Below are 11445 nucleotides of genomic sequence, written 5' to 3'. Positions count from 1 at the left end.
CTAAGCACATATTCGTGTTCAGCATGCTAAAAAACACATGACTAAATTCCTTGCTTACTGAAATCCGATAAAATCTATGACATGTCCATATTTTGCCTTTTTCAAGATGGGGAGCGGAAGTGATTTTAACTAGATTCCAATTTCTTTCTCAAATTTTATTGCGCTGCATATGGGCTATATTGTGTCGAAATTTCACAGTAATTTATTTTGCACTTTGTCACTTTAAGATGATTATTTTCACGTTTTTTCAAAATGGCCGCCATGTCACGTGATTTCTGGAGGCAAACTTCATACACAATATACCATACATTTGTCTGTTGTACGAAACAAAAACCAATGCTTTTAATGCTGATGTAAAATCACTTTGTGTAATGCGCTCTATATGTACTCTGTGTATGCTGAAAATCGTTAAGGTGTGTTGAAAAAAAAGACATGCACGCCTTAAAATATTGCCCAAAGGTCGATTTACTCCGTTTGACACATGATATACAGTGTACTTACAATACACTAATGACTACGAAGAATGTAGGCTTTCTGATTAAGCTGGCTATGTATGTATACATGGACACCATTAAGGTAACCGGAAGTGTCAACCCATAGGCCGGCATTGCCAGCTTGAACCCCGGCATCGCTGCTTTAGCAGCTATATTTTTGATGCTTTTGGGTAATACCCTTAAAACTATACCAAGTACAAAACTAATTCTTACAGATTTGTTATCTGGACGTCAAGCAATATTACACAGTGTGTTTATTTCATCATTTTGAGCAGTTTTTAGATTTGACCTACTTTTAAGCTAATTTCATTGGTCAGCTACAGCACAATTTGCATACCAAACAATAAGTTTTTGTACAATAGAGGTATGGCGATTCACCTTAATCTTGCAAGTGAAATTTCATCGAAAGATCATTAGCAGATTGACGGAAAAAGATGCTTTAAGCTTATCAATAAACTTCAAATGGCCGCTAAGTCACGCGACTGGGCAAGAAAACGTCAAAAGCTGCTTCATATGTTGGATATTAAAAATGCCAAGATTGTTATTCTACCTTTACTGGTTTTGGAGACATTGCAATTTTACGAGCTGACTACGAGTAAAAATAGTAGGTTTTTAAACGCATTTTAATGGCAAAATTATCAGTCTTAGCTGTAGCGTCTAAAGTAAATAATAGCCGCTCCCTTAAATGCTTTATTCGTGATATATCAGAAGCGAGGAGTCAGACATATTTGTGTGCGAGGACTAGAATATACGTTTCCATTATATGCAAACAGCTGTTGTGTGAGATCTCTGCATAAATATTAGCGCCCCCCCCCCTCCCCACTACATCTGGTGAGGTAGAACGGACAACATCCGCTGTGGCAGGCCTACTCATCGCGAGCACTTCTTCATTTAGCAGGCGAATCTATTCCGGAAGTTTTTCGTGGACTAACTGATAAAGGCGACTCTTTCTCTGATGCTCAAGAAAAACTAGACTTCTTACCACAGAAAAACATTCATTAAGAGAGATATGCATTCAAACAAGCCCAATAGCAAGCCGGTGAGTGTATTTCCCAGTTTGTTACTCGTCTACGATAATTGGCTGCTTTTTGTCAATCTACTCATCCTGAACGGAGATTTCTCAGAGAAACATAAAGGTGATGATCTGAAGATTGGTAGAGCTTTTAAAACACCAGACATGCAGTCTCAGCACATCGAAACCAGCTCTGAACACGCCAATAACACTGTCAACTTTCTAGCAAGGACGAGAATATACGTTTCCATCATATACAAACAGCTGTTGTGTGAGATCTCTTTATAAATATTACAGTAGCTGTAGCTGTGAAGATTTGTAGTTGACTCGTCTACTGACCAATTTTCAGCTTCATAGCTATTACGGAGTCCGGTCACGTGTCTTTTGAAGAATGACACTAAAATGAGCTATAATTGCAATTTAAAGATAAATTATACATCCTAGGAAAAGCTACAACCACGGTTGTCTTCAGAAGATTAAACTAAATCTAGTTACTATTTTGTTTTTTTTCAAAATTCATCCACAGGTCATCACGTGACTGAAACGACCAATGGCGAGCTTCCACATTTCTCGACCGATTTTTCAATCTTGGTACCCTCAGTAGTCTTGTACATGCACATCAATTTTCAATACAATCGGATCAGCGGTTCTAGAGAAGATTTTTTTTTTGTTTAGATTTATGAACTTCTCCAATATGGCCGAAAAGTGGGTTACAAGTGGGTACAGTTTTATGCTCCAGCAGGTAGCCCAAGGGATTTGATAACGAACATGTGTAGAAAGTTAACAGCTGTGACTCGCAATTTTCTCGTAAAAGGGAAAAAAAGAAAAAACAGTTGTCAAGAGAAGAAAAAAAAATAATAATCCAAGCGATAACAACACTCGCTTGGAAGACTAATAAGAAGAATCCGAACCATTACAACACTCACAGTTCACAGACATCGGGCCGTGTGTACGTGTATATCCCCGGGGTAGCTGAACATTGATTGATGGTTGTTTTAAACCCACGCAGGTCGTATACGTCAGTTATCACAGGCAACCGGAGTGCACATACATGCCTATTTGTGAAATTAGAAAGTGGTTCAACGAACTCCAGACTGCACAAACGGTCACACAAGTGTTGTCGACCCCTTGCTGTCACCAAAACTTCACCAGAAGTGGGAAACCCGGAAGAGAGCCAGGAAAAAATGACGATTTTAACACTATAAAGATATGACCCGGCCCGGGCATGATCTCGAGCCGTCGTTTTTACGTTTTATACGATTTGTGTTTTACACCCTATTTAAAAATATTCCACTTATATAACGGCGAGCAGCCTTATGGTGGGAAGATACGGCGAGCTGGGCCAAGAGGAAACCTACAATCATCTGCAGGTTCCTAGCAGCCCTTAATCCCATGTGCCAACGGAGAGAAACAACGCATGAGCTTGAACTGAACTCACAGCAACGGTCATGACCCATACATTTCCCATGGCGAATGTATATATATGTACGATATAATCCTCGCCCACAACTCTGAACTTTTCCCTTCCAAAGTATTTCGGGACTAAGCTCTTGATGATGCCTCTTACATACTGAATGAATGATTATGCAGTAACGCCACATCGGCAATTCTCCAGCGTTATCGCGCATGGCAATGTTGACCAGCTGTACCCTGTAGTCGATATTGCTACCTACACCTATACCTCATTTGTGGAATTGATTCCATAAAGATAGCTTTGTCATTAGTCAAAATGTGAAACATGGTTTCAAGATTTTAACGAAGTCAGGACAATTTGATTGAAGTTCATATCTAAAATGGAAGATCTTTCCACACGCAGGCTTACAGACACTCACAGCGTCAATCGGTAACATTTGTAAAGCTAGTTTCCAATTAAGTTCCATCAAATTAAAATCTTTGTAATGAGGTATAGCCTTCGTAAACCTTTTATACTGTCAATTTCGTGCCAGAATCGAGTGCTCGCCGGCAACATAATCAAGCCCAGTAATAATTCGTTTTTGTTTTCTTTTAAGTTGAGAATAAACTTGCTTGATTTTTTTCAAATCATCAACTTTACTTTAACTCAATCCATGCCTGACATATTACTATCACACAAGGTGTCATAGCGATGGACTACGTTTTTCAAGCGTCATTCATATCATATATCATATACACATGAAAGCCAGCAACCACATCGGCACTGAACAATTTCGCTAGGGCATCCCCGTGTTGTTGTCCAGCTGCCTTGTTGGAACACTCCGCCATACCAGTGACTCACGCAATACTTTATGGCACCTCCTGCTAATCGCCACTTAAGCTTTGGAAGTACTAAAATTGTCAGCTTTGAAATCCTATAGTCAAGTGGTTCAAGTCAACGAACGACGAAATAACGACTGAATGATCCTACAAATTGCGACTTCTGTTTATTAAGGCGTGCTAGGCACCCGCGTACAAACATCCTTTATCACCACTGCAATACAAAAACCACACAAGTCCACATGAATTTTAATTAATACTGTTTTCCATTTATTTCCAATTATCAGGGCATACATATACACATCCATCTGACAGGACATCAAATATTCTGAAGTGCACATTCTTGCCAAAACCACATTTCACGTCATAGTCTCAGTCAGTATGAAAATCTGAAAATGAAACAAGGGACTTAGCAACGAGAAAAAAAAAACAACAAAAAACTAGACCCTCAAAGGAAAAGCACAAAAATATTTCAATTATCAAACCCAATTCATTTCTGTAACTGTATGGTACATCAATGTCAGTTTGTAAAGCCGTTCTGCTTTCAATTGAAAATAAAAATCCTTCACGATTATGTACAACTTAACACAAATTTCTTCACGGTAAAACACTGCTTTTTGCTCGAATCTTCTAGCTAAAAAGCCAACAGCCTTAAAACATAACGCTAAGGCACGGCTGTGAAAATCTTGTCCACACATGATTTGTCTCCATTTAACAGTTCCATAACTCAAGGAAAGAACTACTCAGCGTGAAAAATCGTTACGCAGCCGTCTCCGTTAATCAGGTTGTTTTTTTTTCTTTTTTCGGTTTGGCAATGAAAATAAAATAAAGCACTTAATGTTTTGAAACTGTTGATTTCACCTTTGATTCTTTCTCTTTGTTCTTTTTATGTTTCTTCTTTTTGTGTTTGTGCTTGTGTTTGTGTTTATGTTTCTTGTGCTTGGAATGTTTGTGTTTCTTTCCCGGATCAGAGCTCCGGGACTCCCGATTCTTCTTTGGACTCTGACTTCCCGACGAGGATGGAGTCACACTACGACTGCGACTGCCTCCGCTGGCTGTGGACGCGTCCTCATCATGATCCTCGTCGTCTTCATCATCCTTGTGTGTGTCCGTCTCCATGGGCTTCTCACTCTCAGCGTCCGACTCTGCCGCCACTTCCTCCTCGCTGGACTCGTACATATAATCTGGTTCAAATTTAGACTCGTCCAGAACAGACTCTTTCCTATCCACCAATCTAGAGCTCGTCTTTCCTTCTGCATCTGGAAGCGATTTGTCCTTGTGTTTTAGTTGCTCTGTCTTCCCACTACTATCAGGCTGTTCTATGTCCTGTCTGTCCCCTGCCGGTCGCTGTTCCCTGGATGGTCTCCGGTCTGTGTCGTCCTTGTGATTCACTTTCGGCTTCTCGCTGTGGCTATCCCGACTTTCTCTTTCGCGTACATCCGTAACATCACTATGCTTCTTCTTTGATTTACTTGCTTCTCTATCTGATTTTTTATGATCTGATTTAATGATTGCCGATTCAGATCTAGCCTTCCTTAGCCCTTCATCAGGTTTGTCAAGTCTATCTGTCTTCTCACTCTTTTTACTTTCCTTTCTTTCATGTTTTCTGTGTGGTTCCTTCCCTCTATCCTCTTTCCTCTCCTCTTCTCTGGAAACATCGTCGTGCTCTCGCTTACTTCGACCATCCTTTTTCACATCCTTTCGTTTCTCTTTTCTGGCACTTTCATTTCTTCTTTCCTCCTTTCTCGCTGTCTCTTCGTCCTCGGATTTTGAGGAAATGGTCACCTGCATAGAGTTCTGTTTCTCCACGACTCTCCGGTCTTCCTGATCGGAACTGTCTGACCGGCTCTCATCATCCAGGAACACTTTTCGTTGACCAGACTTTGTCTTCCCAGATGTTGTTACTGAAGCAACCCTAGATGCTGGTCTACGTGGTTTCTGTGCGAGGGCTTTCTCTGCACTCTCAATGACAGATCTGGATAGCAAGAACACAACAGCATATAGAAAGTTCAATTATTTGTTATCAAATAAAATTGATTAAAACAAATGATAGCCTATTACGCGTAAATTTGAAGGAAAACTAAAAGTCCTGTGAACCAACACATTTAATTCTTCATTTGTTATCGGAACTTTTCTGGCAATTTCTTCTATCTGTCCTGAAGTAATTTTTCAACATTTTCTTAAATATAAGAATATAAAAACATAAAATTTTGATAGGGATAAAAAAATTCCCTATACAATTTTGACAGAGGATATCAACCTAACTAAACTAAACACCAAATTTTAGATTACACTGGAGACAATTTAGAAATATACATTAATACAAATCTGATTTCTGTGCATGATTGTAATATCTCACCTTGGTAAAGTCTTCTTTTCACTTTTCCGCACTCTAACACTGGCCTCGTCACTTTCAGTTTGCCCATAGTCATCTCTCTCCCATTTTGATGGCTCAGGTACATTGAGCATTAGCTCAGGTTCTCGCTTTGATTTCTGCAATGCCCGTGGTAGCATCTTCAGATGGGATTCTGAGGCTGATTGTTGAACAGCTGCCACACTAGACAAAGACTCCGGTTTCACACCCTTCCTAAGTACTTTACTGAGAACAAGTGGACTAACTTTCTCAGGAGACTTCTTTTTTCTTTCTGGACTCAAGACAGGTATACCAACCTTGTCTGAAACAGGAAGATTTGGTAAGCTTTTAACCTCCTTCAAACTCTCATTTGGAATGTCTTGAGAGGATGGCTGAGAGGATGTCTGTGATGAAGGTTGGGACAAGGACAATTCCTGAGAAGATGAGTCAGTCCTCTGTTTCTTGGAGCTCTTTGAAGCATCACTTTCCTCTTCACTCTCTTCTTTCTCTCTTTTTAAGGGTCTTCTGTTTCCACCAGCCCCCGCCTTAGATACAATCACGGGTATGGTCTCTCCCTGGGTTTCCACCGGGGTATTGTCTTTCTGGCTGGAATCGCACTCGCTCTGTGTTAGATGTCTGGAAGTGGGCTTCTCTTTGCTGGGTTTACTTGGCTTTTTGTTTTCCTTTTCAGTCTTTTGAGGAACCACAGTGTCCACTTGTGGCACTTTTATCCTTGATTTCTTACCTGCGCCATCAGAATCTTTGTCACTGTCTCGCCTTTTCTCTTCATTTCTACGCACCTTATTAACAGATTTCTCTACTCTTGGTTGGGCAGAACTGCCTTTCCTTCCTGAACCCTGTAGTTTACTTCTTGCATCTACAACATTCCTTTTCTCTCTACTAGTCTCTGATCTTGGGTTGTTCCGTCCTCTTTCTTGATCCCCTTGGCTAAATGTTGTTGAATCAGCAGGGGCTTTCTCAGATTTATCTCGGTCTCTCTCTTTTGCCCTACCTTTGTCTGCATGACTTTTTTCCTTTCCTTTTCTTTCTGGATTATCTTTCCTGATGCCTTGTACTTCCCTTAGGTCCTTATTACTGTCCCTCTTGGTTTTCTCTCTATAGCTTTCCTTCTTAATCCTTTCTTTTTCAAACTTTTTCTCCTCAAATGGCTTTTTCTCTCGTTCAACTCTTGCTGGCTTTTCAATAGGTTTTTTCACACGTAGAGGACTCTGTGGCCCGCCAGGTGGAAGAGGGGACTGGGATGTGTGAGCTTGAGGTTGCCCTCGAGGAGGAGGGTAGAAAGACGTGGTCTCTGATGGAGCCACTGGGAATGGTGGTACACCATATCTAGAAATGTAATCTCTGTAGTATTCTTCATAAGCTCTTGGATCATGAAAAGACCTGAAAAACAAATTCAAATCATTAATCACTTTAATTTAAAACAACACCCCAATTAATTTTGAAAATAACCGAGACAAAACAACTCAGACAAAACAAATGAGGCAAAGGAATTACTGAATAGTCTTGGGCCCCGTTTCACAAAACTTCTATACCCGTCTAAGGTCTATTAGTAGGCTAAGTGTCATTTAGCCGACTACCTCAAGTAGGCTATGAAAAAAATTGACAAGGCAGTTTCACAAAAGTAAAACTGTCTAAAGCTCAGCAGGTTTACCACAGCCGGCTATGTGGCCGTTCTACATCAGTCTGACTAGCTGAATCAATGCTAAAAATTGCTAAATTATATATATATATATATATATATATATATATACATATCTATATATATATATATCTATCTATATATATTAAACTACTATGTATAAATAACAGAAAAAGGTGACAATTTCTCCTTCAGTTTGGTTTTTGACACAGTTTGTTAACAAAAAGCTGGTTTGTGAGCTTTAAAAACACTTTTGTGTGCTGTAAGTAGGTAATTTATTCCTAGTTTACATCAATACATAAACTTTAAAAATGGGTCCCACAATACTTATAAAATCAACTTTTAAGACAAAAAGCTTTAGCCGATAGCCAAATAGTTTCCTTGTGAAACAAGTCAGACAAAATTTTTAGTCGCCTTACTGAGTTAGCTTTCTAAGCGTAGCCTTTTAATTTTTTTTGAAATGGGTCCCTAGTCTGAGAAGGAAGTACTATAAAAGCAATACTCACCTGAAGTAGTCATCAAATGAAGGAGGCCTATAATCCACTGGAAAACGTGGGGGAAGAGGACTTGGTGAACGTCGTCCAGGGCTCCATCTTCTGGAATAAGGATTACGGGCAGCACTCCTAGAGCGGCCCCTTCTGGGTGGGGTTTTAGATCTTTTACGATAAGGCTTGGATGGTCCTCTTCTCCACGGACTTCTTGACCTAGAACGTGGAGTAAAGGAGCGAGACCGAGATCTTGAAAACGATCTGGGACCCCTTGACCTTGACCTGCTATGTGACCTTGACCTAGCTTTGTAAAAACCACGGCTTCTTGACCGTGTTCTTGATCTTGTTCGAGACCTCTTTTTCACCCATGACCTGGATCGAGATCTTTTCCGCGAGCGTGATCTTGAGCGCCTTGGTGTGAATGACCTTGGCCTTGACCATGATCTACCCCGTGACCTTGAGCGTGAACGAGAGAATGACCTTGAAAAAGACCTTGGCCTTCTCAAAGGTGTGCGAGAGCGACTTCTTGATCTAGTCCTTGATCGGGTTCTTCTGACTGGTGTTCGTGAACGAGATCTGGACTTAGAGCGAGACCTTGACCTAAAAATAAAAATAAAATACAGATTTTATCCCTTCTTTATTTTCATACATGTATGGCTTGCTAGAACAAAAATCCCAAACACTATCAAAAAAAGTCAATGGTGACTATTACCTTACTGTCAACTCTTTAAAAAATGGACATGAATTACAGAGATGCAGCAAATGTTTCAACAATGAAAATATGTTACAATTCAAATGGTCTTACTTTGAAGTTTTGACTCTTTTCTTCTGGTCTGAACGGTATTGGAGCAACTCTTTAGCAAAGTCATCCATGATATCTCTCTTAGGCTCAGTGGGCACTGGAGGCACACTGAAAAACAAAAGATTTTCAAAGTTTACACATATGCAAGATGACAGGATGATTGAAAAACAGGACTGGTAAAAATGTACTGCGTATACAGATCTATAACCCTTCATACCTTAATACAAATTGCCTTGCTGTATTACTGTACATATTTGTTATTCTGATTGCCTGTCTTGAGGATTTATAATCAAATGGCTTGATTCTGTTGTGACAAAGGCTAAAGGTGAATTTCGGGGCCTCCGTGGCTCAGTTGGTTAGCGCACTAGCGCAGCATAATGACCCAGGAGTCTCTCACCAATGCGGTCGCTGTGAGTTCAAGTCTAGCTCATGCTGGCTTCCTCTCCGGCCATATGTGGGAAGGTCTGGCAGCAACCTGCGGATGGTTGTGGGTTTCCCCCGGGCTGTGCCCGGTTTCCGCCCACCATAATGCTGGCCGCCGTCATATAAGTGAAATATTCTTGAGTACGGCGTAAAACACCAATCAAAAAAAACAAAAAAACAAAAAGGTGAATTTGTGAGAAACTTACGTAGGTCTCTGTTGCTCTATCATTAGCCTGCGTTTTTCCCTGTAAAACTCTTCTTCCGTGAGGGGTTGTGATGCTGGTACAGGTCCTGGGACAGGGAATGGTGGTGGAGGAACGCCTGGGAAGGGGAGACCGGGAGGAGGACCAAACATGCCTGGGGGTGGTGGGCGGAGTACACCTACAACAAATGAAACATGTGAACTAGGAGAATGTATACAGTTTATAACATGATAAAATACTGTTTGTGAAATGATGAACACTGATTTTACTATGTTGCATTCTACAGGTTCATTTCCCCTCAACACAAATGAATGTCCTTTTCCATGACAAAGGAATTGAACACTGTGTTATCAATCCTGTAGTGATGAGAAAGTTTTATTAAACAACAGCTGATATGAAACTTAACGCTTACCTGGTGGTGGGGGTCCAGGTGGGGGACCAGGGGGTGGGCCATGAGATCTGAACCCTGGATGGGGTCCTCTTTGGAGTCCAGGCAATGGTGGAGGACCTGCAAGGCCAGGTACAGAGAGGTTGTACGGGTGTAATGGATTACGCCCTGGGGGGACTGAAGGGGGCAGAAGGTCTCTGGTGGGTGGTCTTTCCAAAAGTGGGGGCCTGTGAGTGGTATAAGGGCGATCCTGAGGAGATGGGATTCTCTCCCCTGAACCACGCAAATCACTCCCTGGGCGGTTTATTCTGGGTGGGGATCTCTGCTCTGTTGGACGTCTGTCATGTGGTGGAGGGTAGTGCTCATGATGGGGTGCGGCTCTGTCTGGCCAGGCACCCTCTCTTGCAGAGCCCCTGGGAGTTGGGCCTCTCTTCACATCATCAGGACCAGAGCCTCCATCTTCTTTACCATTGTTATTATTACTTCCCCTGAAATATGAAGTTCTTGGATGTATGAGATTAATCAAGCTATTTACGCATGTTTTGTTATATAATTCTTGTTTTTCATGATTTCAGTAAAAAGGTATAAAAAAACATGTGATCAAGACTTGTCAGGACTTACCTGTATGACTGCTGATTATGTGAACTGGAGAAAGTCTGACAATCAGGATCTATTGACAAAGAAAACCACACATTGTGTTACTTCTGAAGACCATTTCACAACACATCACATTTGCTTCAGCATTTATATAGTATATGCATTTAAAATAAAATAAAGATCCACGTACGAAGACAAAATGTATTCGTATATGTACATAATACAATCCAGAAATCAGTGGACCTCCCAATCTTGTTTTTATTATTAGTTAAATTTCTGGAATTTATATTCAGGATGACAAGACTTATCAAACAACTTCATCAGTATGTCTTGCTTTGTACTGTTACACAAATGAATCTCCACTTATGTTCCACTTACCTGGTCGCCCAGTGTACCTGCTGAGTGGAGGTCGTGACTGTATCTTTGAATTCCCAATCACTGGCACAGCAAAACCCTGAATAGAGCCAGAATTCAAACATCAGAATATAGAAAACATTATGAAGTTTCCCACTTGTCCCTGTATTAATGATAATGAAAGGCCCACTATGATGAGTGTTCGTTACAACGACACACAAACAACAGTTCCCAGTCTTACCTGAATAGTGCTGGATCATGGGCCAAATTTTGGTAAAACCAGGTAAATCCATTATCTTGAAACTTTTCATCCAGAATGTCAATGAAAACATATCATACTTAAAGTTTTGGATGCAGGTGATATTGGTGATCGCTTTTGATCAAATTTATTTGTTATTTAACATATATCTTCAAAAACTATCTTAACTACAAAAAATGC

General features: G+C 40.6%; 1 protein-coding gene across 1 annotated transcript in view; it reads right to left on the bottom strand.

The window, feature by feature from the left end:
- Nucleotides 1–3981: 3981 nt before the first annotated feature.
- LOC135461952 (E3 ubiquitin-protein ligase RBBP6-like) overlaps nucleotides 3982–11445 on the bottom strand; it is a 29359-nt gene continuing 21895 nt past the window's right edge. Inside the window, exons 11-18 of the mRNA XM_064739257.1 lie at nucleotides 11031–11106; nucleotides 10677–10725; nucleotides 10080–10543; nucleotides 9671–9845; nucleotides 9045–9149; nucleotides 8258–8839; nucleotides 6098–7492; nucleotides 3982–5713 (exon numbers count right to left, since the gene is read on the bottom strand). Coding sequence (XP_064595327.1) covers nucleotides 4573–5713; nucleotides 6098–7492; nucleotides 8258–8839; nucleotides 9045–9149; nucleotides 9671–9845; nucleotides 10080–10543; nucleotides 10677–10725; nucleotides 11031–11106 — 3987 coding nt within the window. The 3' untranslated portion in view covers nucleotides 3982–4572. The remainder of the gene's footprint in view (nucleotides 5714–6097; nucleotides 7493–8257; nucleotides 8840–9044; nucleotides 9150–9670; nucleotides 9846–10079; nucleotides 10544–10676; nucleotides 10726–11030; nucleotides 11107–11445) is intronic.

Source organism: Liolophura sinensis, chromosome 1, assembly GCF_032854445.1.
Source record: "Liolophura sinensis isolate JHLJ2023 chromosome 1, CUHK_Ljap_v2, whole genome shotgun sequence".
In the NCBI taxonomy this organism is placed as follows: Eukaryota; Metazoa; Mollusca; class Polyplacophora; order Chitonida; family Chitonidae; genus Liolophura; species Liolophura sinensis.
This window is presented reverse-complemented; position numbering and strand designations above follow the sequence as displayed.